General features: G+C 42.3%; 1 protein-coding gene across 3 annotated transcripts in view; it reads right to left on the bottom strand.

Annotated features, from left to right (window-relative positions):
- Positions 1-27934, bottom strand: part of ESRRG (estrogen related receptor gamma) — a 309940-nt gene that overhangs the window by 11511 nt on the left and 270495 nt on the right. For all 3 annotated transcript variants that reach the window (XM_084828792.1, XM_084828789.1, XM_084828793.1), the window contains one exon: positions 8625-8894. In XM_084828792.1, the coding sequence (XP_084684918.1) occupies positions 8625-8894 (270 nt within the window). The remainder of the gene's footprint in view (positions 1-8624; positions 8895-27934) is intronic.

Genomic DNA, 27934 nt, shown 5'->3' with positions numbered 1-27934 from the left:
TAAAAGGTGGGAGAGGAATTTATAGTTAAAAAACAAAACATTTCCCCTATTATCATCCATCCTCATTTTTTTCTGCCTGACAGTAGCAACATTACAGAATGAGAAGTAGTTAAACAAAGTAAGATTGGTAGGATGGATGGATGGAGTGAGTGGGAGAATGGATACATTGAAAAAGTAAGGTGGAACAGCTTCAACTGTAGAGGAAGCCAGTGCAAAAAGAAAAAACATGGCTGAGGACAGCTCATGATTTCAGTTCCACAGCTAAGAATTTGGGTATGTTTGCTGATTGACACTTATGTTTTAGAGGCATGCTGTTGAACCTGTTGATGCCATAGCCCCAAATGCAGACCATTGGCTGAACAAATTCAAATCCAGAACCATCTACCACACTGTGAATTCTTCCAAAATTCCCCTCATCCAAATTTCTCTACAGATTTTGGAGTTCACAGTTACCTTGCTTTGATGCTTTAGAATCCTCCATTGTTCCATTTTCATTTCCAAATTTTGTAGAGCACTGTACACATGTACAGGTTGCCTCAGGTATTAATTCACTTATATCTTTCTCGGATCCCACTGTGCATCAACAATGTACACATGCATATTAAGGCTGCAGTCTTATACTTGCTTATACTGTGGAGTGAATATCAATAAGTACCACTGAACTCAATAGGACTTACTTCTTAGTGAACAGTGGACTGCGTAAAACTGTAATAAAGCAACCTTTATGTGACAGTAGTACATATGACTTCATTAAGATTCCTTTTGTGCAGTGTTTTACCAGTGCATGTTCACATTGGTAATTGGGAGATTGCGGGGCAGGGGTGCGTGTGAGAGAGAAATACGCAAATGAACTGAAGGCACTAAATGCTGTGGCAAGCTCTACACCATGGGCATTGAACCTCTTTCAACCTGAGGGCCAGATTCAATTTCGGGAAATATCTCGGGGGCCACATTCCAATAGTGGGCAGGGCCAAAGGCGAAACGCTACAGTGTCAAAATACAAAAAATATCAGCACATTTTAACTTAATGCTCCTACTACAAGTAGCTAAGCCTTAGGAGAGGCATCTCAACCTTTTAGAATGGGGGAAAAACATGCAAAAGCCAGGAAACCATCAAATACTGGCCCTCGGGGGAAAGGGGTGGAGCCTGGGGAAGGGCCATTGCCATTTGAGGAACCACCGAGGGCTGGAATGGAACCCTAGGCTAGCTGGATTTGGCCCACAGGTCTGAGGTTCTGCACGCCTGCGCTACACACTCTTAATTCCAGAACTAATTGTAGAATTTTTCAGCTGAACTGGAGTTCTGTAAAAATGGAATGCAGGGCAGAGGGAGCCCTCTGGACAATAAAAGTATGGAATGGAACTAATCTGCTTACCCTTATACTTTATTTACTATATATACTCACCCCATTATATAAGTTCTCTGGGTGGCTCAGAAAACAAATACAACATTAACAGCACAATCCTATACATGTCTATATTTGTCTATACATGTCAGAGAGCTTCGGCTATTGGGCGGTATAGAAATGAAATTAAACAAACAAATAAATAAATAAATGTCTACTCAAAAATAAATCCCACTGAGTTCAGTGGGGCTTACTCCCAGGTAAGAAAGTATAGGACTGCAACCTATATAGAACAATAAAACTATTAAAGCTAAAATACAATTAAAACATGGATTATAAACTGAAAAGCCCAGACTAAAAAACATGTTCTTGAAAAGCCCTAGCTGAATAAAAAAAGTTTTCACCTAGCAACAGAAAGATGGCACCAGGCAAACCTCTATGAGAAGGTTCCATAAAAGAGGTGTTATTACTGAAAAATCCCTCTCCCTAGTAGTCATCTGCCTCATCTCATTTGGTGGGGGCAGTCAGAAGAAGATCTTAAGGTTCAGGTAGCTGCATGGGGGTGGGGGGAGGTGATTTTTTAGGTAGCCTGATCAAGGGATGCACTAAATGTATGGGTGTGTAAACCAACAAAACTTTATCTCACTGAAGTTCTCCATATTCCACCTCCTTCTGACTTGTGTCCGTATCTGATGGTGAGCTTTAGTTTTCACACAAAAATTTGTGTGCATTTTCTAAATAGACACATTGAGTAAAGCGTGTTTGTGCACATTTTTTCAAGTGCATTTCCCAAATGTATACTTTTTGTTGTTGTTCTGAGAATCACACTGCAAGCTCAGAAATGCACAGGCTTTGTGAATGAGGCAAGGTAATGGCACCATAAAAGCCTCATTTGGAAGCACCCATAGAATGCCTTGAAAAATTACATGCGGAACTTGATCTCCACTCCATACTCCCCGTGCTATCTATCTGTATTTCATTTTCATGGATACTATGCTCAATGATAATAAATTACTCTGTAAAAGGTAGAATCAATAGCCTGATACTCTGTGTTACAGTACATCACATAGGTATATGGCCTTGCTCTTGGGGAACATCTTGTGGTTTCTGTTGATCAGACATTAGCCCTATTCAGATGTTCACAATGGGATTAAACTCAATGTGTGAGGTGGAGTGCTCTAACCCTGCCCCTCTCCCTCATCATGTTTATCGCCCTCAGCTCATGGAGGGTGACAGTCTGAAGAAGAGAGCGTCCTATAACCGTAGAAACTCTCCATGTGAGCTGGAATGCATATTTTTTAAGAGTTCTGGTTTGCGTGAAGAGCCTCCACAGTTACAGGAGGCTCTCCTCTTCAGACCGTCGCCCACCACAAGTTGAGGGTGACAAACATGAGGAAGGAAAGGGGTGGGGCTGGAGCATTCCTCCTCACACATTGTGTTTAACCCTTTTGTGAACACCTGAATAGGGCTATATTCATTAATCGTTTCTAGAAAGCATGAATTTAAGGCAGTCCTATGATAGAAAAACACATCTAGGGCACATGTTTGAGATACTATCTATTTCTGTTATTACATTTATAACACACCTTTCCCCATGGAGCTTAAGGCAATATACATTGCTCTCTCTCACCTCATTTTACCCTCATAACAACCCTTTCAGGTTGGTTACGCTGAGAGATAGTGACTGGCCCAAGGTCACACAGTGAGCTTCATGACTAAGTGGGGATTTGAACCTATGTCTCTCCAATCCTCGTTCAACACTCTAAACCAACCTTTCCCAACTTGGTGTCTTCCAGATGTTTTGGACTTCAGCTCCCACCAGCCTCAGCTAGCATAGCCAAGCTAACATGGCCAGGAATGCTGGGAGTTGTAATCAAAACATTTGGAGCACACCAGTTTGCAAATCTTTTCCCAATTTGCTAATTTAATTGGAGTTCTTTTAACTACCCTTGAAACTCCTGCAGATTTATCATACCTGACATAGAATATACGAGAGAGATCATCCAAGGGTTTGGAGTGTGCTGCCACCAATACGTAAATGACACACAGCTCTATTTCTCTTTTTCACCTAACAGCAAGGAGGTTGTTGGGATCCTAGAGTGATGCCTCATTTGGTAATGGACTGGATGTGGGGTAACAAACTGGAGCTTAATCAGGAGATGGACTCTGAAACAGGGACTCAATCTGGTTTAGATGGGGTTGGACTCCTCATGAAAAATCAGGTTTGCACTTTGAGGATGCTCCTGGATTTGGTTTTGCATCTGGGTGACCAGGTGAGGGCAGTGTCCAGAACTACCTTCGCCCACCTTAGGCTGGTATGCCAGCTTCAGAGGAAATCAGACGTGGCTAACAACATGCCTTAGTTACATCAAGACTGAATTACTGTAATGCACTCTACATTGACTGAATTACTGTAATGCTACTTTTGAAGTGTCTTCTGATGCTGTAGTTGATCCAGAATGCGGCAGCAAAGATGTTAGTGGGCACCTGACCATGGGATCATGTTACAAATATCCTACAACATCTGCATTGGTTGCTAATTTGTTTCCAGACACAACTCAAAGTACTGGTCGTGACATTTAAGGCTCTAAATGGCTTGGATCCAGGGTAACTGAGGGATTACCTCTTCCCATACCAACCTGCCCACTTCCTTCTCTGTGTCACACTCCCACCTAGGGTGGAAGACACAGTTGACAGTGATGAAAAATAGACAGGGCCTTCTCAGTGACTGCACCAGTACTGTAAAATATCTTACCACATGAAGTGCAGGCAGCCCACTCTGGCTGTTTTCATGGGTTGGTGAAGACATTTCTATTCCAGCAGGCTTTTACCTGCCACGTGTTTGTTTTATTTAAAGGTTGCTTTGTCTATGGTCTCTGAATATTATGGTCTCAAGAATACTAGGATTTGTGTTGGCTTTCTTGACTGCCATCAATACATTATAAATGTGTTACATGACCACAAGAGAAGAAACCCCCATTCTTGGATGATTCTCATCTTTGCAGGAGTATTTCCCTATAACGCATAAACAGGCTCCAAGCTTTGAAATAGCAAGGCAATATTTTAAATGTCTCTTGTATATGAGTAGAGCTATAAGGGATGGGTAGTCACAGACGAGGAACTCTGGCTACTAAACTCAGGCACCTTCCTTTTTTCACCACCGGAAAAGGAAGCTGCTACCCCATCTGCTGCACTCGGATACGACTAATGCAGCTGGTCAGAAGGAATACTGCAGCTTGCTTACTCAGTGGTTGTTAAATGACATAAGAAGCCAGCAGAGCTTCGCCTCTCCAGATAGTGGCCAGACTCTGGGCAAGGCTCCTCAGTTTCAGCAGCCTTTCTCTAGAGATCAGTTGGCTGTCAGACTACATGTACCTGCTTTCATGTCTGCCTACTCCATGCCTCTCTTGGTTCAGTGCCACCAGTACACCCCTCAGTACTGCCCAGTCTTATAACTGCCAGCCTCTGTTCCACTGTGTCTCCGGACTGCCACCCCAACAGAAACTACTGAATCTTTAGATTAACCTTTTCTCCACTTTATACCCACCAGGTTAATCCACTTGAAACTTGTCAGCTTTTTCATACAAACTCTACGATTCTCCTTTTTAGGGTTACAGAGCATCTCTACACCAGCCTAAAACCCCACATTTAAAATGGGGCTTTCCGCTTCCATTTTAAATGCAGGATCACGATGGACTCCCTGTACACCTGCTTCCCCCACTTTCCCCCTCCTTTCCCCCCTTATCTGAGTCTTCCATATGTTTCATTGGTCTAGCTCCTCTTAATTGCAGCTTTTCCTTTTAACGGAGGGAACTCCGTGAGCTGTAATTTGATAACTCGTTATCTCTGATATTTTAAAGGTCATTTAGTGCAGGAGACACCCCGGAGGTTAACGACGTCATGTAAAGGACCCGCAAACTTCTGTGAGTAACCAATCTCAATCGCGGAATAAAAGCGGAAGAAGCCCACAGTGAGCCGCTTCTTTAAAGGCTTCAATCAACGAAAGAAGATTGGGTGTGCAAAATGAATTTGAAATTCTCTGGCACTTGAACTGATTGGGAATGCAAAGCCTTTTCAAAGGCCTCTAGCCTAAAAATAGAAACTACTGTTTCTTGATGAAATAATTAAAAACAAACAAACCTGTAAACCTACATCCTTCCATTTGGCATTTCCCAATCAATACATGGGAGCACTTAGTAACAGCACTAAGAGACAGAGAGAACACCTTTTATTACGCTGCAAACAGTTCACCTGCCTGTATGCCTGAAGTAATTGGTACATACACACTTTGGAAAATATTCAAAGGCATTTTTTTCTGCATGAGTAAAGAAAGCACTCACTGGTGCCAAATTGTTTCTTGCACAGATTATACAGCTAAGGATTAGGATTCCCCCTGCTCCCCAGCAGTGTTTTCAGAGTTCCTGATGAGGGTTCCTATACATAAAGCCAAAATATACAACCAGTATTTTGGGGTTAAGTTAACCCATTGCTTATGGCTGTTACCAATGGTATACGAATGGTGTTAAGACCCCAATCAGGTGGTTTGCTTTTGCTTATGACTCCTCTTTATTCATGGGTAGGCATCTTTCTGCACTAACCAGAATGGACAACATTTAGACCAGTCACTCTCTTCAGCCTAATTCTTGTGCGACTTTGTTGTGAGGATAAAGGGGGAGGGGCTGTGTATTATTTATTTAATTATATTTATGATTCACTTACATTAAAATAAATTTCTAAGCACTACACAAAACAATACAGTATAAAACCATAACGAAATACTATATATTATAATTCTGTACTGAAGACAATATTACCTTTCTGGGGATGCTTGTTGGAACAAATACATATTCAGTAGGCACCCAAACCCCAGAAGGGTTGGTGCCTGTCTAATTTGTACTGGCAGGGATTTCCTGCCAGAGTTCCTGTACATCACCCAGAGCTCCTTGGAGATAGGGAGGGTAAAAATGTAATAAATAATACAGAGATGGAAAGTGTTACATTACAGAGATAGACACTGTTATATTTCCGGATCCTAGGAAAGTTAGGAACTATTGTCTTTGGAGAACACATCCTAGGCAAAGAAACTTGCCTCTCCACCAGCTAACCATGTCCAGTACTAGGTGATACCCTCAATGCTGGCTGAATTCTCAAAGACTTGTGGGAGAGTGAGAAACAGCCCAGCTGCATCTTTTCAGCTTCCTGGCTTATAGGGGCTGCTCAGGCTGATGCTAACTACACTAGCTTCTCATATGTAAACAGGATAGGAGACAGCTGCAGAACACATCTGGATCTCCTTCCTCTCCCAAACTGAGTTGCATTTCTGCTTTATAGAAACCCATCAGTCTTCTTTCACAAGCGTCCTGTTTCAAATCATTATGAACTGGAGTTATATTAGTGATATTCCACTCATATTAATGTATGTGAATCCTATATGTTTATGTATGGGTGGAACAAGGAGGGAGGGAAGGAAGGAGGTTACTGTTAAATCAGTTCACCGATTTAGAGCACAAAAGAGCATTAATTATTATTGAATCAAGCCAGATGTTTATGCTAAGCTGATAATTTCAATGAATGTCATATTAAATCTCTGCAGGTCAGACAGAAATACTGTCTCAATCACCTCCAAATATGCAGAGGTTAGCTGCCCTTCAAAATGTTCAAAAATGAGTATTTCTATGAAAACTGTTCCTGGTTTCTATACCTATAAGTATCTCACTTTATCAATAACTATCACAGATCATGACACTAATATAGGCACCATATGGTGGTTCATAATATTATTTTAGAGAAAGCTAACTTCTTCCTGATACAAATAAAATGAGATTTTTGAGACAGGAATTAGAACTAGAATATGTATGATAACAAAACCTGTGTATACCTGTATCAATGGAAAAAGTTATTTGGGTTTATTAAAGATAATATTTTGTTTCTGCATTTTATGTTTTTTTTTAAATTAAAACCCCAATTAAAAATGCAAAATGCTAGATCCTATTATGAAGACAAATAGGGACGTACAACTTCATTGTTGAAAACAATTTTCCTCCTATCAATCTGAGGATTCATGCATCAATACTGTAGATGAACTGTTAATTACAAAATCAATTAAAAAATTATTTCTAAAAACAGTCACGCATACTGGCTCTCGGGGGGGCAATTTGGGCAGAAGGTCTCATCTCACTAGGACCACGCCAAATCACAAGTCGTCATCCACAAGTAAGCAAAAGCAATCTGGTTTTTCATTTTTCAGCGCGGCTGAGCCCAGCCTGAGATTGATCGTCACATATGGCCCCAGAAAACAAACTGTCAATACCTTGAATGCTGCAGAATTTGAACAAATAGCCGTCCGCCCATTCAAGCCACTCATTGCATCCCATTTAACAGATTTTATTGACAGTTTCCTTCTTGTAATTAAAGGGAAAACTACTGGCCAGCAACCAAGATAAAGTTCAAAGATAGGGTCAAAACAAAAGCAGATGGAGGGGCACGGTGTGACTGTCAATGGTACATAGCATCAGAGCATGTTATTGACACACAGGTATCTAATGATCGGCACGTCATTAAAGAGGGATCTATCATGAACTTTATGCAAATGCTAAAAGGGACTTAAGACCACAATAAAGCATTAGGGAAGGCACAAAAGAAAAAACAACAAAGAACAAACGATTTTTTACTTATCAGACACTAGCTCACTGCTTCAGCACTTTTAAGTTCAAATGCAGAGAAGAATCCTCCCTTGATTTCTTAACCCCTTCTGAACAAGTTATATCTATCAGTTAAAGAGCTACCATAAAAATCAAATTTGTATGGCAAAGAAGAATTCCTGTAAGATTAAACAGCAGCTTGCTTCCTTCTCTGATAAAACCTGAGTTCACCTTACTTATTGAGTTCACTGTGTTTAGTAGCTGGATTGAAGTAGATCATATATTGCATTTAGTCATGGGCCCATCCATTCTATTGGGTTTTAGCGAACTGATGAGACTTATCTGGATTATGAAATGGATTTAAGCAGACCAACATTTATGCTTATTGAAAAGCATCTTTGCTTTTAATACCTTCTGAATTTTCTGGCATCTTTTAACTAAATTAGAAACCCTGTGTAACAAATGCTTATAATCACAGATCTTCCCTTAATTTGAACTACCTTCTTTCTAGCCATTCAACATCGTTGCAGTAGTAAGATTAAGAATTACTTATTCCTGCTGTCATGTTTAGAAATTGCAGGAGGTATTAGAGGAAGGGGGAAAAAAATGGCATGAGCCCTCATGCCAATCTGCCAACCTGAATTAGCAAGCGCGATAGCTTTGAGGGTGACAAACTCTTCTTTCTCCAGCTTCATGCTCTTGTATTTTTTTACCAGTTGCAGGATGGCATTGTTGAGATCAAGAAGGCCTGCTAATTTAGACTGATCTTCATCCATGATATAGTCTTCGGCATAGACAAGCTCATCCTCAAAGGAAAGTGATCGGTATACCACGCCCAGAATCAAAATCTCCATCCAAGCACTCTGCAGAAGGCTCATCTGGTCAGCAAGTGATAAAGTGGAAAATCCTAAACCAGGAAGGAAAGTACACAGAAATATAATTAAAATGGTCCTGGGCCATCATAATTCTACATTATACCTATACTTTTGTGCTTGTCATTGTTATATAAGTTACAAATCTGTATCTATGGATTCCGTCCTCCCTGATCTCCAAGATGAATCAACATAGAATAATTATAGTAAAAGTTTCATCAAGTGCATTTGAATTAGAATGCCTTTTGTCTTGGGGTTATTTTAAATTTCTGGGGGCCTTTGGTAGCAACATCAATCTGCTGCATTTTATCTTTTCAGCATTTGAGAATACATCTACTCAAATATATTCTAAACACTTATTACTCTGAGGCTCCGATTTGATATTGTCTACTATGGAAGGTATTAAAATTATTTGGCTCAAATGGCTTTCTGGAAACACTGTCATCCTATTCACACTTACCTGAGAGTACACCCCACTGAACTCAATTACTTCTGAGTAGATGTATAGGATTACAGTGTGAAGATGTCAGGGTTCTACTTTAAGGGGAGTGTGTGTGTGTGTGTGTGTTTAACAAAAAGAAAAACATTTTAAGGTGGGAAATTTGATACCTTAATAGAATTAAGGTGATGATAACAGCAACAAGCAAAGTGCATTTTGAGCTTCAACCTCAGCAAGACCTCCCCTCTTCAGAAAAGATGCTAATTTACTTCTGTAACAGCTTCTGCCTCTACCACAGTGCTGAAATAACAGGATGACACATTAAAGTGCCAAGTGAATAGTAATCACACCATCATTTTTGAGAGAGAGAGAGAGAGAGAGTGTTTAATAACGCTTCTTAATGAATTTAAGTTTTGCTTTTGTTTTACTCCACGACCCCCTACTTCTTTTCTTCCTAATAGGATCACTGAGGGCAAACATCTTTACTGTCATACCTTTTCAGGCTCCTGTTTACAGTAGCTGTTAATTTATTATCTCCAACTGCTAATATCCCCCCAATCACATAAGATGCCAGTGAAGAAGCGATTTCCTGGCCTGTTGGTGAAATGTAGTAGTTTGCCAGTTGGCACCAGCAACCACCAAGTACTTAATAAAATCATCAAAGGGGATTAGCCAAGCTTTTCTTAAGGGGGTCTTAAGACATGTCTAAAGCTTTCAGTCAGTTGTTTATGGAGCTGCTTACATGTGGCTTTGACAAGGATCCTGCAAAAGGAACAGTCTGTTTTTGTTGCTAATTTATCTTTAAACGCACTGGCCTCCTCATTTAAATGCCCCTTCCTTACAATAGAATAAGTCTATATAACATGACAGTAAACAAAAGGCCAAAAGAAATAAGCTATAGGCATCAATTTAGATTCAGACCACTGCACCATTCAGGAATGAACCCATTAAAATAAAATAAAAACAGAGAGAAGGAAGAGAAGAGAAGAGAAGAGAAGAGAAGAGAAGAGAAGAGAAGAGGAGAAGCACTCCAGGTCTGGAAGCATATATTAAAAGTAAAATACTTAAGTGGACGCTGTCTCTACATTTTTCATTATTTATTATTTTTCCAAACTGTTTCATGTGCCTTATGATAAAAGGACATTTGTAATGCCCTCAAAACAAGATCAACAACATTGTCACACAAATCAAGAAAATCTCTCTGAAATATGACAATGGATAACACCACTTCTCTTATCGGAAATGGAAGGAAATGAAACAGAAATAATAATTTGAAAGGTTCTAAAGAGGAATGCATATTTTCAATTAGCTCCTGCATCTCTGTTCTTTTCCTCTCTCTCAAGAACCAGTTTTTCTGCTATAGCAGATGGACAGAGAACGTAGCCTGCAGCACTGTCCTGTGACAGCCCCTTTCTCCCTCCCAGACACTGCTGTTAGTAAATAGATTTACACATTCTCCAATCTCCACACATCTTTCTGCCGAATAATTAAAAGCAGGATGATTAGTTTATTGAGTGGAAGGAGGAACTTTTTTATTGAGGTCCATCCATGATTTTTATCAGGGCCAGCACTTTTACGGTTGTCATGAGGGTGCAGGCATCCAATTTTTCTTATCTGCCTGATTAATACAAACGCTGTTTCAGGACGCATTAATTAACAGATACAAATCTACGTTCTCATGGAAGGATCAATACAGAGAAGAAAAGAGGCATCAATGTGAATTTAGTGCTGATGATGGAGAAGGCACTCTATTGACATTTACGTGCACGGAAACTTTAAAGTTGCAGTAGAGCCCTTTTGTCCCTACGATTTACAAAGTAACAATGTTTTTTAACTATAACAATGTTTCACACACTTCTGAGGCATTTAATTAAGCAAAAGGCAATAAAATCTCTTTTGATCACAAAAGAAGTTTTAATTTCAATAGTTTTCCTTTCTATTCCCTCCCCCCACCCTCCAGGATGTGCCCAACTTCCTGCTTTTTTTAAGGAACTAACTTCTGTGTGCAGTTTTCTTTTTTTAAAAAAAAAATAAAATTAAATAATAGTATGCTTTTCCACCACAATTGCAGTAGCGGACAATTAAAGAACCCTCCAAAACCAGGGGAGTCTGCTGAAATGTATTTATAAGGGATGATGCTTAGTCAGATTTTACAGATGTGCAAATTATTTCTAATTTCTTTAGTGATTCTATAAGTTTGCACAGGAGATCTCTATTTTTTGCAGGAAACACTTTGTTCCTAATCATGAAGTAATTTTGTATTTGCTTTTGCCTGCTTGAAGAAGAAAAAAAGGACTAGCTACCTTCTTTTCCTTATGAAAAAAGTTACTTTGAAAATGTGTCTTTGTAAGGCACACAAAATATACTGGAGGAGGCAGAATTCTGTAATTTCACCCAAAAATCTGGTCATGTCCCTTGGGTATCTTTAATACAGTTATGCTTCCCTTTGTTACTGGATATTCAGCATGGACCTTCATTGAAAGTGGTGAGGGAAGATAGATGGTTAAATATCAATAGTAGTATAACAATAATTGTATAATGTGTATGAATATAATAAAATCAGTGCTACAGTATTTGATCAGTACCTCGCAAAAGTATAAAACTGGGTTGGCTAAAATATTTCAGGTGATCCAAATACCCACACAGAATGTCCATACATTTGACTATGAATGATGGTGCCTCCATTATAATCAAATGTAAATGACCATTTAAAAATGCTACACTTTCTTGTAGAAAACTAACCATCATAATAAACCACTGCATAACTTGTCATTTTTGGGGAGAAAAACATCCACTTCTTCACATTTTGTGACAAGCGATTTCTTTCTCTCCGTATGAAATGAAATCCCCAAACTGTCTATAAACACTTTTCCTGCTATCTAGACTAGTCAACCTTTTCCAGCCTCTGAGCTGTTCCCCAAGATGCAGAAGATGCTGCCTTGCTGCTATGCTCCTGAACTTCATGTTCCATATTACATAGCGCCTTAATCCCTAGCACTTGACAGGTCATAGTTTTAAATGTTCAACTATATTATGGCTTTTATAAAATACACTTCAATATACTGCGATGCATTCCCCCCCTCCCCCGCAGTGCGGACCAATTCCACACATGCTGGTGACAACGTTGATCTCTCTTCATCTCCCACTGCATGTCAATGCTGTTTAACGTATCCCGGGCATTTTGCTAGCAGATTGACTCTGTACCCTGACCTGCAGTTAAATAGCATGTTTATCTGCGAGACAGTGTGCTCCAAATAAACCAGATGACAGTTCGGAATAACGTCATTTGGAAGGATTGAAAAGCTTCTCAAGAGTCAGGTACCCTGGAGGTAATAGACTTGAAGGAAGCATGTTCTGTGCCAACCTTCCTGCCATCTTCTACTTGAAGCTCGTGTACTTGACAATGACGCCACGGGCACTTGTCAAGAGACCCCCTCCCCCAATTTCTCTCTCTTTCTTTCTTTCTTTCTTTCTTTCTTCTTTCTTGGCCTGGAAAACCAATGCACTTTGCAGTCAACTTACAAAAAAGGCTAAGCATCTGAAAGTGTGAAGGGCAAAAAATATCTGACGGCTAGTCTTCAAAAATACACTTTCATTTCACAAAGCATAAATGTTTGTTTCCCAAGTCCAGTGTTGACAGAAATAGGCTGCAGTGCAGGCATAAGGACTTAACCCCTGCTAGGCATCTCTTCTGTACCATTTTTGCATTGCTGAGTGAGAGGCATTGTAAAGCTACATAGTTTCTTCTAAACAGCCATAAACAATGGCATTGATTTGCTGGTTACTTCTCTCCTCTCCCCCTAACTCCCCCACCCGCCAACATTTTTTCCTTCCTATGTAGAGTACAGTGTCTCGTTCACTATAAATAGAGACTTTTTCAACAAACTGCACCTTGCACTCCATTTGTAATTATATCCTAATGACTCACTGATATCACTAACTATGCACTGAGAGGAAGCTGATTGAGCAACTTAACAGTTGCTTGATTTCCACCTCCCCCCCACCCCCCTTTCACATGTCCATAAAACTAACACTTGGGGAAAGTGAAGAATAAATGGGTAACAAAGCCCTTGGCATTTTGCTACCAACTAAAACCTCTGCAATATTCTTTCAAATGAAATTAATTTCTCAACTGCAGCCTACATATGCATGCAGTAATCTTTTAAAATAGGCAAATTCAGGCTACTTACTCTTCCCATTTCTTTTCACACGGCACACATCCCTATGATAAGCAACCTAAATTGTTCACATTCCTGAAGATTCTTTTTTATAGTTCACCTTGGAGGACTTCATAGACACTAGAGGCACATCTGTAGTTTATCTGCAGTGCCCTTAGCATGCTCTTTTGGTTACAAGGTAGCTGGCAAAATATTAAGTTGTCAGGAACTGGGAAGGGATGCCAGCTATTGCTTAATTAAACTGCCTCTTCTATGCCAATCCCCCCTTTGTGCAGTTTGACTCTTTCTGGGGACTGCATGCAGCCCATGTGCGCAGAAGTTTGTATCGCACTGTGAACACCAAGTATTCCCCTAGTCATAGAATAGAAAGGCAAAACTCCTATATATGGAGAAATTGGGCAGTGCATTACAGTTCTTGGGACACAGGACATGGACACAATCCAGATAATGTCTAAGCAACTCCCACTTTACATCAGTGGGTCATACCTGCATGTTCTTCATTTGATTACTGCAGCGTCAGATAGTGACTTGCATGTGCGAAGGGAGGGACCACCACAGAACTTTCAAATAAACTCAGACTTTCATATAATCTTCATATAATCTCATAAATGATGCAAGGTCGTACTTTCAGCTGCCAGTCATCAAATGAACAGTGATCAAATGATATACACATATGTATGAAACCAGCTGTCACGTGTTCAGATGAGAACACAGCATTTGTGCTATTACTAGATTTCTAAAATTATGTGTGCACAGGTAATTTACATTCAAATTTGTAAATTAGAGTCAATAATTCTGAAATGAAATATCAGCGCATGGAAGCTATTACTTTGGGGTTAATACGCCTTTAGTTAACAAATCCTGTAGTTGAAAGGAATCTTGGCAGGCCCTGCTTATCAGGGCTGGCCCTACCGTTAGTCAGAGTGTACCAGTTGCCTCAGGCAGCAGATGCTTGGAGGTAGCAGCAAGGTGTTGAAGGATAAGGCTATGTGCTACACAGCCAGCCCTGCATCCCCTAAGCTACCTTGTTGCCTTATGTGCAGTAAAAAATACTGTCTCATCACCAGTGCTGAAAAAAGATTCATCTGGAATTCCAGTCATGTTTTGTATATGGAATGAAAGGGTGCACTCTTTTGTTCTTCCAACACCTCACCATTGCTTCCTCCCCCCACCCCACTCCCAGCATCTACTGCCTGAAATGGCCACCTCTGTCTGCATAATGGATGGGCCAGGCCTGCCTAGGAGGGAGATGTACACGAAAGTCCAACAACACCAAGTCATGATGTAAGCTAACCTCCGAATTAAGCAGGGTCATGGCAAGCCTGCTGACAGGACTCCATTAGGACTGCAGATGACCCCACCCTCCACCTTCTCTGGACCTCTCCTCCACTGAAAGTACAGTGAAAACCTCTGCTACCTTCACAGAGTTCCCACAAAACCTGAAGATCTTTCATGTGGGTAGGCTACTTAGAATTTGACAAGGTGGCCATGTAGTCATTCCATCTTTCATCTTTCTTTTTTTCTTTTACTGTTATACAAAGGCAAGCTCCTGCACTCACCAGCTGGATGCTTTGAAAATGTCTTAAGAATTGTGCTGGGAATGTCACTAGGTGATAATGCAGAATGGATCCCAGCAACAGTATAAGGCAGGGGTGGGCAAGAGCAACCATTTTGAAGCTGATTTGGCCAAAATAAAAACAAGCTAATTTTGACCCTTTTGTCACTCCACAGCCACTCTGGATACCTTTATTTATTTACAGCACCACAGGGTGGGGAGGTGTGGCCCACAGGCAGGGTACAAGGGTTGAAAATGATCCAGGGCCCTCCCAAAGTTGCCCACCTCTGCTGTAAGAGGAAAAAGATGGCTGTCACCACCTGAATGTCTTCCTCCCTTTCCCATTTTTTAGTGTATTTTCTTTTTTCTATGACCTGCTTGAAAATAAAGAGGGTCCGACATTCAGATTAGCCCTGGTTTCTATCTCATTTCCCTCCCTCCTTCCATTGCCTCTTTAGAACCAATCCAATCATGAATTGGCAGGCTGTACTGGAGTGTGGAAAGGTCTAGAGCAGGAGTGGGGAACAAACTTCTGGCCTTTCAGGTGACTAGAAATCCCATCATCCCTCACCACTGGCCATGCTGGCTAAGGTTGATGGGAGTTTGTTTATTTATTTATTTATTTCATTTCTATACCGCCCAATAGCCGAAGCTCTCTGGGCGGTTCACAAAAATTAAAACCAAACAACACACAATAAAACAATTTAAAATATATAGAACATTAAAACCACAATATAACAATACAACCACAATAAAACCTAGCAGCAGTGCAAGAGTTTAAAATACAGATTTAAAACAGCAAAGATAAAAATTTAGAAAGCTAAAATGCTAAAATGCCTGGGAAAATAAAAAGGTCTTCACCTGGCGCCGAAAGGAGTACAATGTAGGTGCCAGGCGAACCTCACTAGGGAGCTCATTCCAGAGCCAGGGTGCCACAGCAGAAAAAGCCCTCCTCCTAGTAGCCACCCGCCTCACTTCCTTTGGCAGGGGCTCACGGAGAAGGGCCGCTGATGATGATCTTAAGGTCCGGGCAGGCACATATGGGAGTTGGAGTCTAACAACATCTGGAAACCACAGCTTCCCCACCTCTGCTCTACAGCATCCTATATGAAGATGGTTGCACTGTGACCAGCAGAAGGATAGCTACTAGGGAGATGGGAATAAGAGGTTAATTTAATTTGTTTATTTACACCGTTTCTATCCTGCACCTTTGACAGCCATTTCTTCTTACCAGAGTGGCTAAAAACATCATATAAAATAAAAATACCAAATTCAAAATATTTTCTAAAAAACCCTGCACAAAATAAAAGCCATGAGACTCTGGCAATAGCAGCAAGCAAAGGAATAGAACCATAAATCTGCTTAAAAGTTCAAAATTTAACCATTTTTTAAAGTCTGAGAAAAGCAAAAATGTGTTTGCCCTGTGTGCCTAAAATAAGTCAATGTGGATGCTAGGTGGACTTCTCTGGGTAAGGCATTCCAAAGTTGGGAGCAACCACTGAAAAGGCTGTCTCTCCTGCAATACCTCAGATGGTGAGCATACCTGGAGAAAGGCGCATGCACTGCAACGGAGAGAACAGCTCTGATAGCGCCCAATAATAGTCTTCAGACCCATGTAGGAAGAAAGCCAGACTATGAAGCACATGGTCTTCGATGTCTATATACTAATGCCCAGAGTATGGGAAACAAACAGAACGAACTTGAACTCTTAATATAAGAGGGAAATTATGACTTGATAGGTATAACTGAGACTTGGTGGGATGACTCTCATGACTGGAATACAGCAATTGAAGGATATAACTTGTTCAAAAAGAACAGGAGGAACAGAAAGGGAGGTGGGGTTGCACTATATGTTAAAAATACATGTATCTGCACAGAAAGACAGGAGGATGAGCTTGGTAGCCCCATGGAGAGAATCTGGATCAAAATAAATGGTGCAAAGAATAAAAGGAACCTGGTGGTCAGAGTCTACTACCGGCCACCCAATCAAGGAGAAGACGAGGATGAAACTTTTGAAAAGCAAATAGCCAATGTTTTAAGGAAGCATGATGTAGTAGTAATGGGGGACTTCAATTTCCCCGAAATTTGTTGGGAGACAAATTCTGCTAAACATGGCCACTCCAGGAAATTCCTGACTTGTGTGTGGCGGATAACTTCCTCCTACAGAAAGAAGAGGAAGGAACTAGAGGATCAGCTATCCTTGACTTGATCCTAACCAACAGAGATGACTTAGTGGATAAAGTAGCAGTTGAAGGAACTCTGGGGGAAAGCAACCATGTTGTACTTGAGTTCTTGGTTCTAAGGGAAGCAAAAGCCGAGTGTAGTCAAACACGTACCCTGGATTTTAGGAAAGCTAATTTTAATAAACTCAGAACAATGATAAGTAAGGTCCCATGGCAAGTGACGCTAACGAGAAAAGGAGTCCAAGATGGGTGGGAGCTTTTAAAAAAAGGAAATTCTCAAGGCACAATTACAAACAATTCCAACAAGAAGAAAAGGTGGAAGACAACAGATGAAGCCAATGTGGCTTCACAAAAAGCTTAGGGATGACCTGAAAACAAAAAGGGACACATATCGGAAGTGGAAAGAAGGCCAAATAACAAAGGAAGAGTACAGGCAGATAGCACAGAATTGCAGGGATGGTGTCAGGAAGGCTAAAGCTGAGAACGAGCTGAGGTTAGCAAGGGATGCTAAAAACAACAAAAAGGCTTTCTTCAGCTACGTGCATAGCAAAAGGCAGAGGAAAGAAATGGTTGTTCAGCTATTAAAGAAGGATGGCAAAATGATAACAGATGACAAAGAAAAGGCAGAGGTGCTCAATTCCCACTTTGGCTCAGTCTTCTCCTAAAAGAAGGTCTATGAGCCCCGCTGACAAAGGCAAAGTACAGGCTGAAGGGGCAGGATTGCAGCTTGAGATCGATAGGCATATGGTCAAGGAACACCTAATTACTTTGAATGAGTTCACATCTCCACAGCCAGATGATCTGCATCCTAGAGTAATAAAGGAACTGGCAGAAGAACTCTCAGAACCGCTGTCTATTCTCTTTGAGAAATCATGGAGGATGGTGACGTAACCGGATGACTGGCAGAAGGCTAATGTGGTCCCTATCTTCAAAAAGGGTAAAAAGGAGGAACCTGGGAACTACAGACCAGTCAGTCTGACATCAATCCCAGGGAAAATTCTGGAGCAGATGATAAAGCATTGCATCTGGAAGCACCTTGAAAACAACACAGTGATTACTCGAAGCCAACATGGATTTGTCAAAAACAAGTCCTGCCAGACGAATCTGATCTCATTTTTTGATCAAGTAACCTCCCTTGTAGACTGTGGGAATGCTGTAGACATCATATACCTCGACTTCAGCAAAGCTTTCGACAAAGTGCCCCATGATATCCTGATGAGCAAACTAGCTCAAAGTGGCCTAGATGAAACAACGATCCGGTGGATCCACAGTTGGCTACAGAATCGGACTCAGAGAGTGCTTATCAATGGGACCTTCACAAACTGGGGAGAAGTAACGAGTGGGGTACCGCAGGGCTCAGTCCTGGGCCCAGTGCTCTTCAACATTTTTATTAATGACTTGGAGGAGGAGGTGCAGGGAATGCTGATCAAATTTGCAGATGACACAAAATTGGGCAGGATAGCTAATACTTTGGAAGACAGAAACAAAATTCAAAGTGATCTGGATAGACTGGAGCGCTGGGCAGAAAACAACAGAATGACATTTAATAGGGATAAATGCCAAGTTCTGTACCTAGGAAAAAGAAACGAAATGCACAGTTACAAGATGGGGGATACATGGCTCAACCACACTACAAGCAAGAAGGATCTTGGAATTGTTGTCAATCACAAGCTGAATATGAGCCAACAATGTGATGTGGCTGCAAAAAAGGCAAATGCTATTTTGGGCTGCATTAATAGAAGCATAGCTTCCAAATCCCGGGAAGTACTAGTTCCCCTCTACTCAGCACTGGTTAGGCCTCATCTGGAGTACTGTGTCCAGTTCTGGGCACCACACTTTAAGAAGGATGCAGACAAACTGGAGAGGATTCAGAGGAGGGCAACAAAGATGATCAGGGGACTGGAAACAAAGCCCTATGAAGTAGGGATGTCAGAGAATTTCGCCACGAATCTCAGGGAGGCCGAATGCCAGCGCATTCAGCCTCCCAAAATCGGTGGCGAAACAGTCTGCCACCCCCCCACCCTCCCCGGGACGGGACTTACCTTGGGCGAATCTTCCTGACGGTGGCAGCTGCGGCGGCAGTGCGGCTGCGGCAGCTGGTCTTCCGACCAGCTGCCGCCACCGCCATTTCCAGTAAAAAAAAAAAAAAAAAAAGAACAAAAAAAGTGATAGGCTACATAAAGATTTACGTAGCCTATCACGGCTAGATTTTTAAAAAATACCGTGATAGCCTACGCTACGCTATTAGCGTAGATGCTACACTATTTGCGTTCCCCTTATTTTTGCCGTAGTCTGCATAAACGTTTATGTAGACTAGACGTGCCAAAATAAGGAACGCAAATGGCAGCGCCCATGGGCGCTGCCACTTGCGTACGCGCGTTTTTTTGTTTTTGTTTTACTCAGCCATGATAGGCTACGTAAACATTTACGTAGCCTATCACGGCTGACTGCAGGGATGCAAACCGGCAGACCCAGCCGGCCAGGATTTGAGGGGGAGGGATGGAGCGCCTCCCCCCGGCCAGAATTTCGGGGGGGGAGGGACGGGGCGCCTCCCCCCCACCACGAATCAATTTCGTAAGAAGGTAAGTGACTTTCGTACATCCCTACTATGAAGAGAAACTGAAAGAACTGGGCATGTTTAGCCTTGAGAAGAGAAGACTGAGGGGAGATATGATAGCGCTCTTCAAGAACTTGAAAGGTTGTCACAGAAAGGAAGGCCAGGATCTCTTCTTGATCATCCCAGAGTGCAGGACATGGAAGAATGGGCTCAAGTTACAGGCAGCCAGATTCCGGCTGAACATCAGGAAAAACTTCCTGACTGTTAGAGCAATACGACAATGGAACCAATTCCCTAGGGAGGTGGTGGGCTCTCCCACACGGGAGGCATTCAAGAAGAGGCTGGACAGCCATCTGTCAGGGATGCTCTGACTTGGATTCCTGCATTGAGCAGGGGGTTGGATTCAATGGCCTTGTAGGCCCCTTCCAACCCTACTATTCTATGATTCTATCAAAGATCCCAGATGATGATTTCAGTTGGTGGACGGGTCAGTACAGGACCAGCCAATCCAATAGATACCTGGGTCCTAAGTCCTGTAGGGCTTAAAGTTTAAAACAAGCACTTTGAATTGAGCTCAGGAATGTATTGGTAACTAATTCAGTTGTTTTAATAGAGGTGAAGTATTATCTTGTTTAGTGTGCTGCTGAAAATTTCTTCCACATTCTTTTCGACCATTTTCCTTCCATTTGATAGAAAAGAAATTGTTTTTGAAAAGAGATTCAGTGCTAAAGAAATTTTGGGGAAATCCTCATGGGTTGTGTTTGAGGTCCTTGTGCCTACCTTATTTAGAAGGTGGCCAAGGAGTGTGTGTGAGTACTCTGTCTTTCACTGTACCATCATCTCTCTGGTAGCCTGCAGGCTGCAGCCTCCTCAGCTTCCTGCTAGGGATGTCCGAGAATTCCGCCATGGACTCCTTTGAGGCCGGACTCTTTTGAATCCGGCCTCCGGAGTCTGTGGCGGAACGTGTCTGCCTACTTCTGCCTCCCACTGGACCCTCACAGAGCCAGATCCTCCTCACTGGCTGGCTCTGTACAGCAAGCAATACGGCTGCCATTGCCATGCTGTATCGCTGAGCACTCACTGCAGGAAGGGATCCGGATGCAAATGGCGTCCGCTACGCCGTTTGCGACTGTAAAGGTTTTAGATTAAGCTAAATGCAGCCATAAATGGCTGCATTAGGTCAATCTAACAGCTTTATGGCTGCAAATGGCGCCCACTATGCCATTTGCGTCCCTGTTTTTTCATGCGATAGGCTACACATTTATATTTACATAGATATTTGCGTAGCCTATTGCGTGAAAAAACAGGGACGCAAATGGCATAGTGGGCGCCATTTGCATCCCTGTTTTTTCACGTGATAGGCTACGCAAATATCTACATAAATACAAATGTGCAGCCTATCATATGAAAAAACAGGGACGTAAATGGCGTAGCAGACGCCACTTGCATCCAGATCCCTTCCTGCAGTGAGTGCTCAGCGATACAGCACGGCAATGGCAGCCATATCGCTTGCTGTACAGGGCCGGCTGGTGGTCCGCGGAGTCGGCGCGGAGCACTGCTGGCTGACAATGATTCCGGGGGAGGAGTGGATCGCCTCCCCACCCTGTGCCCCCCCCCCCCGGACTGGCAGGTAGGGGATTCGTATATCCCTACTTCCTACACTTCAATTAAACCCTAAGGGAAGGGATCATGAAGTAATTCCTCCCATAGGGTCTTCTCAGCTGTGGAAGTGCAGGCAGCCTGGGGGAATACCACAAAAATAAATTATAAAACACCCTGAGAATGAGGTAGAATGGAAGCCTCTTTCAAGGGGAAGAAAACTTATGGAGTTAGACACAACACTGCCCGCCTCACAACTGAATTGTGGAGGATGCAAAATGGGGACCAGCCTACTGACACAGTTGATGTTGGTTCAGCACCAAACACTGCCCCTTATGGTCAAAGAAAGAAATTGTGTAACAACCCCTGTCAATGGTGAGCTCTACCTGTGAGGAACTGTGGAGAATTGCTCCTCCCGCTGGAGAAATTTGGTGAACTTGTTTCCCAATTTCTATGCCCACAAATAGGGTGGGGAATTTTGAGAGGCTGTTTGTGCACAGTTTTAATCTTGTTGCCTGGTCCCTGTTAGTAGTCTGACAGTGTGCTGGATTAGTCCAAACTGTCTTTAATGGTAGTCCCATGAACAACATATTGCAGTAGTCCAGGCTAGAAGGCTCCAAAGCATGTGGTCTATGTGGTCATGTGGTCCCAGAGGGCAGGATGGGGAACCTCTGGCCCACAGGACGAATACGACTTGCGTGGAGTCCCGATCCAGCCCTCTGGCCTCTGGAAATGAACTCTGGGCTTCCAACCCACTGACCATTTAGTGAACATAATACCAGACTTGAGCAATACTGATTTATTTGTATTGTTATTTATTTATTTAACATATTACTAGGCCAGCTTTCAGTGCAGACGCCCTCTCAAAGGCAGCTTACAACATTAAAATTCATATAAAGAAAGGTTACAATAAAGAGGCAGCAAACATTCGTAAAACAACAGACAGCCGCAATAAAATGTTACTAAAAAATCTACAGCAAAATCTAGAGCTGCAAAATCTGTTGCAGCTACCGTGGAGAACAGTCCATTAAACCATAGTCAGGGGATGGCCGGAATAAACAAGTAGGTTTTCATGACCTTCTTAAAGCCTGCAATGATGTGGCCTCATGTATCCCCAATTGCAACCCATTCCAGAGGTGTGGGGCCACTATGGAAAAGGCCCTCTCATATGTACTTGCCCAACTAACTGCCCTCAAAGGTGGGCAAGTGAGAAGGGCCGCTCTTGCTGATCTTAAAGTGTGGGCAGGCCCTTCAAATAATTTGGTCCCAAACCGTTTAAGGCTTTAAAGGTCAAAAACAATACTTTAAATTAGGCTTGGAAACACACTGGTAACCAGTGCACCTGGCACAGTATAGGCATTATGTGATCTGACCGCCTTGCCCCCACTAATACTCAGATGGCCCCATTCTGCTTTAGCTGAAATTTCTGTACTATCTTCAAAGGCAGCCCTGTATCGTGCATCAGAGTAGTCCAGCCTGGATGTCACTACTGCATGGATAACAGAGGCAGGTCTGTTCTCTCCAAATAAGGATGCAGCTGGTATACCGGCCTAAACTGGTAAAACAGACTCCTGGACACCACAGCCACATGAGATTTCCCAATTAGATCTTAAATCCAGGAGGACTCATAGACAACACACTTGGTATCCCTTTAATGGGGAATGCAACCCCATCTAAGACTAGCTGTAAACCTCCATCCAGACTAGTTGGGTTTTCCAACCCACGGTCTTGACTGGATTAATTCTCAGCTTGTTCACCCTCATCCACCCCAAAACAGCCTCCAGACACTTATTTGAATTCAGGAGCTCCCTGTCCCTACTTGAAAGCATGAATTAGATCACAGAGTCAGGGAGAGGCCATTTTCAATTACATGCAGTATCTTGTAGTTTAGGCATTATACATGCATTGAGCAAGGTCATAGAATCATAGAATAGTAGGGTTGGAAGGGGCCTGCAAGACCATCGAGTCCAACCCCCCACTCAACGCAGGAAGCCTTATGCCCAGGCAGTCTCCCATCCAAGTACTAACCACAGTTGACCCTGCTTAGCTTCTGAGATCAGACAAGATCAGGCATATCCAGCCCTTTGCTTGTTCCTAGTCAGGCATTCTCTACTTAGCCCAACATGTGAGTGGGGATGGGTCCGTACCAAGTAGCTCCACCTCCAAGGTCGTACACATCATGTAGCCCCTTTCCCTGATGTTTACATATACAGCATAGATGTTTGGGGAGGACGCTCTGCAGATGTTTGTGCTGTATTGGGGGGAAGAGCTACGTGGACCTTGGGGACTATGTGACATGTGCACCATTCGGGCACAGAGCTATTTGGCATGGCCCTGTCTCCACTCATGTTTTGGGATAGATACTTTAGAGAATGCCTGAATAAGGCTAAGGAGTCAGGTGCTTATACCTGAGATCTGCTTCCAATCTCACCATGTATATAGATTCTGAGACAGTGCCTGGTGCAAGACATTTTGCTTGTCCAGAAATGGAACCAAAATGCCCCCCTCTGACAACAATTCCTGCCTTCAACTATTCTCCCCTCATGATGCCAACTGAAGGAGGTTGTTTCATCCTGTTGCATTAGCAGGGCTGGCTCTGTTCTGCAGAACTTAGCTGCAAAAAATATAGCAAGGAGCCATGCAGAAAGGAAAACGGGGGAAAGAGATGAATAGGGCAGAGCAGCCTTCCCCAAACTGGTGCTGGCTGGGGGATTGTGAGAGTTGTAGTCCAACAAACCTGGAGGGCACTGGGGTGGAGAAGGCTTGGCTAGCAGGATAGTTAGACAAGATAAACGCTTAATTCCCCTGCCCTCTTTCTTTGTGGTATTTTATCTTTCAAAGAAGGATTAAAAGTACTGAAGTAAAACTCTTCATGCCAACTGCTGTGCCAAGATGCATTCCACACAGTTTCTGAATCCAGTGGTGCTGTGGTCCATTTCCCCCATTTCTTACTTAAATGTATCTTTATATTCCTTTCATCGCACCTTTTTAATGCAAGTTCATATAAAATATAAATGAATTGTTTATAACAGATGCAGGGAAAAATACTGACCATAAGCACATTCCCAACAAACCGTCCTGATAGGATGGCAAGTGCCACAAAACAGATTGAGAAACCCGGGGCTTTTATCACTACACTACTTCCATCTCCCTGAAACAAGAGCAGATAGATGGCACGGCAATAAAAATGCATTCACACTGCACGTCCATCTCAATCCATTAAGAACAATGGATTCTCACTAAGCAAATATTCGCTTGTCAGAAGTATTTGCAACAGTGGATTCATTCAGCAGGACTAAGTAAGTGAGGTTCACAGCAATTTAAAAGCAGCAAATTAGACATTTACAAACAGTGGAGATGCTGCTTGTCTAGCGTGACCTTTCACTCAGGCTGTACAGGAAGGTGTTAATGTAATTTAAGTGCCAGTTAGAAATATTTCAGTGGTCTCTTTTACCTTCTATCAAGCCTTACATAACAATCCTAACGAAGAACAAGTTAAGCTTGTCATTTTTTTAACTTTGTAAAGGAAGCCTCCTTCTCTGAGGTAATCGACTTGCATTTCAAAATAATGTAACTGTTTAAATCAAAAGCTTTCTTTCCTAAAAATAAATCTTGCCTGCTTGTTCTTATTTTTTTATCTTTAGCTGTTATATCTCCTGCCCCCACCACCCACCACACCTTTATTATTAGGCCCAGAGAATGGAATAAAAGCAGTTCAGGTGCTCTATTTGTGTTACATTTCTAATTGGGCCACTTAGCCAAGGTGGGGACGCAATTCTCTCCCCCTGCCCCCCGGGCCCAGTTTCTGTTTCTCACCACATGTGCTCATTCCACACAAGCAAGTACCTATCGTTCCGGTTATAATGGAGCTCTAAAAATGTAACCACAAGAAAGCCTCCTAAAGTTCTCTCCTTTAAGATATCCACCACCAGGCACTTGACACCTACAATGAATTTTGCTCCTGCATATCGAACCCTAAAACATCTGAGTACATCTACCTGCTTTCCTACTACTGTCCTCCCCGTTTACATATAGCGATTACTCAAATTAGCAGCCACAGTTGTTTGGAGTAGATTCCAGGCACCCGCCTTATGCAGCAGTAGAAACATGATATTAACCCTACAGCAGGATTAGACTCATTGTTCCAGTACTTACTAGAGGTAGACCAGTACTTACTAGAGGTATCACACGTATATCTTGAGAGCCAAACTAGATGTGACGTAAAATACATTATAGCAGCCTTCCTCAACCTGATGCCCTCTAGATGTTCTGGATTACAATTCCCAGCATTCCTGAGCATTAGCCATGCTTGCTCTCGCTGATGTGAATTGTAGTCCAAAATATTTGGAGAGCACAACTTGGGGGAGGGGGGTGCATTATAGCACTGAATATGCATGCTGTCTTTGTTGTTATTTTAAAGGCATATAATCGCATGTGTGTATGTCAGTGAAAGAGACTGCATGTGCAGGATTGGAATGACGGCAGGCAGGGAAAGGGAACTTGCTGCAATCTCAATTGAAATTTCTCCCCATGCTACTAGTTTAATAAAACCCTTCCTGACCAAAGCAGTCCTGCTTGGTCACCCTCGCAGTGGCCATTTGCTTTTTTAAAACGTGCATGTTAAATGCTAGAATGTATTTAGCATCGTGTCTAGTTTGACGCTTGGACATGAAAAAAGCCAAACATGAAAGATCCGTTTTTCTACTATTAGACTACTTCAACAATAAAGAGTTCAAACAACCACATATAGGCTTAATATTTAAAGTGGGGTGGGGCCTTTCAAACATCACTTTTCGCATTTCGTTATGAAAATCCAAAGCGAAGCATAAACATTAAGGAGAAGTGTCAACATTGCAGACAATCTCTACTTAGTTATCTGTCTACGAAAAACATTAGGGTGCCAAGTTCTCCTTCCTGTTCCTGAGCCTGCCATTTATCAGCTTTTTAGTCGGAGGAGAAAACAAGGCAAAGGGGTAGAGGGGAGAGAAAGAGAGATGCTATGGGCTAGAAGTGGGGAGAGACAGAGAAGTAAAAAGGGGTGGCAAGGAGAGAAATAGCAAAGGTAGAGGCTGAGAGTGGAGAGAAAGAGAGCAAAGGGGAAATGTCTGTGTGGACAGAAGAAGATTGGGTGGGTCATGAGGCAACTCTTTCTATTTCTCTCTTCATCCCAGCCTCTAGCCTCACTATTTCTCCCCCACCCCTACACACACACACACACACACACACACACACACCCCTCTTGACTAGCCAGGCCCCTGCGGCAGCCATTATGTGACTAGCCACATCCTCCATGGGAGCCATTTTGTGGTAGTGTTCACAGCAGTTTCTTAAATTCCCAAATGTGCCCACAGGTCCAAAAAGGTTGGGACCTCTTGTACTAGTCACTGTCACCAACACCCCTTGCTTCCTGGTCCCACTGGTATGGTTGCCAAAAGAGAAAAGACAAGAAAAGTGGGTGCTAGTGCTCCACTTTTGCTTGGTCAAAAAGGTCAGATGAAAAGACAGCAAGGAGGAGCAGTAGCTAGACCAGGAGGGTCAGGTATTGACAGGAGCCCCCTTGCGGGTTTACAGCCCTTGGCAATTCAGGATATCCAGGATCAGCTTGATGATGCTGATCCTGAATATTAGAATATTCAATGACAAATACTGGAATATTTAAGTAACGATCTGATTAAAGTGACACAACATTATATTAGCAGAGAATCTGGCTTGTGGTTCTCTGTAATGGTATATCATCACATCTAGGTGGCGTTTTGCTGGTAGCTGGATCCCACTTGGTCTGGCTGTTAGTTCAGTGCCTCTTGGTATAAATAACGCTGGGCCTTGCTATGCTTGATCTTATTAACGTTTTGGCCCCATTACTTCCAGGAAGTCTGGCCAGCCTCCATGAATAAGTACGTAACTAGAAAGATGTTGCTTGCCAATAGTAGAAAACTGGGCTGATTTTCCCTAGATGATGGGGACAGGTAGCTGCCTGATCTGTGGTAATGCACATTACTCTTTCGGACACAACAAAGTAAACAGCTTCATAGGCTTGGGCTATTAAGGAGAAATCTCTTTGCTAACTATGGCCTATGCTTGGTGTCTCAAAAATCACATAGCTAAAATTCCAGAAACAACATTAAAAACACCCTTTTAAGCTTGTCCCACAAAGCCATGCCTATACTGTTAAACTAACCTGAAATACAGTAATTCGCCCTTAACCATTGACACAACATGATTTTTTAAAAATCAGCCAAGAAAAGAAATTCAGCTGTATTAGTCTACTTAGTATATTTTTTGTGAGGCTTTAAAAATTATTAGCTAGGCAGAGGTAAATCTCTCTCAAAAAACCCCAGACTAATGATTAAAATTTTCTTATGTACCCATTCACAAGGTCCACAGGAAAAGGCTGGCCAGAAGGTCTTCCAAGTCACTTCAGATTTATCCAGTGACTCCAGGAGGACTAAGTTATATTAAGCAGAAATGAGCTACCTTAAGTGGTAGGAGAACCTTTACCACCCAGCATCCATATTTCTGATTTCAGTAGAGTTTTGGTATCCCCTGTCTGAGTATGTTGGTGTT

This window comes from Heloderma suspectum, chromosome 1 (assembly GCF_057233095.1).
Source record: "Heloderma suspectum isolate Gila_16-S chromosome 1, 16-S_ref, whole genome shotgun sequence".
Taxonomy (NCBI): Eukaryota; Metazoa; Chordata; class Lepidosauria; order Squamata; family Helodermatidae; genus Heloderma; species Heloderma suspectum.
The sequence above is the reverse complement of the archived record's forward strand: the minus strand, read 5'-3'. Positions and strand labels throughout refer to the sequence as shown.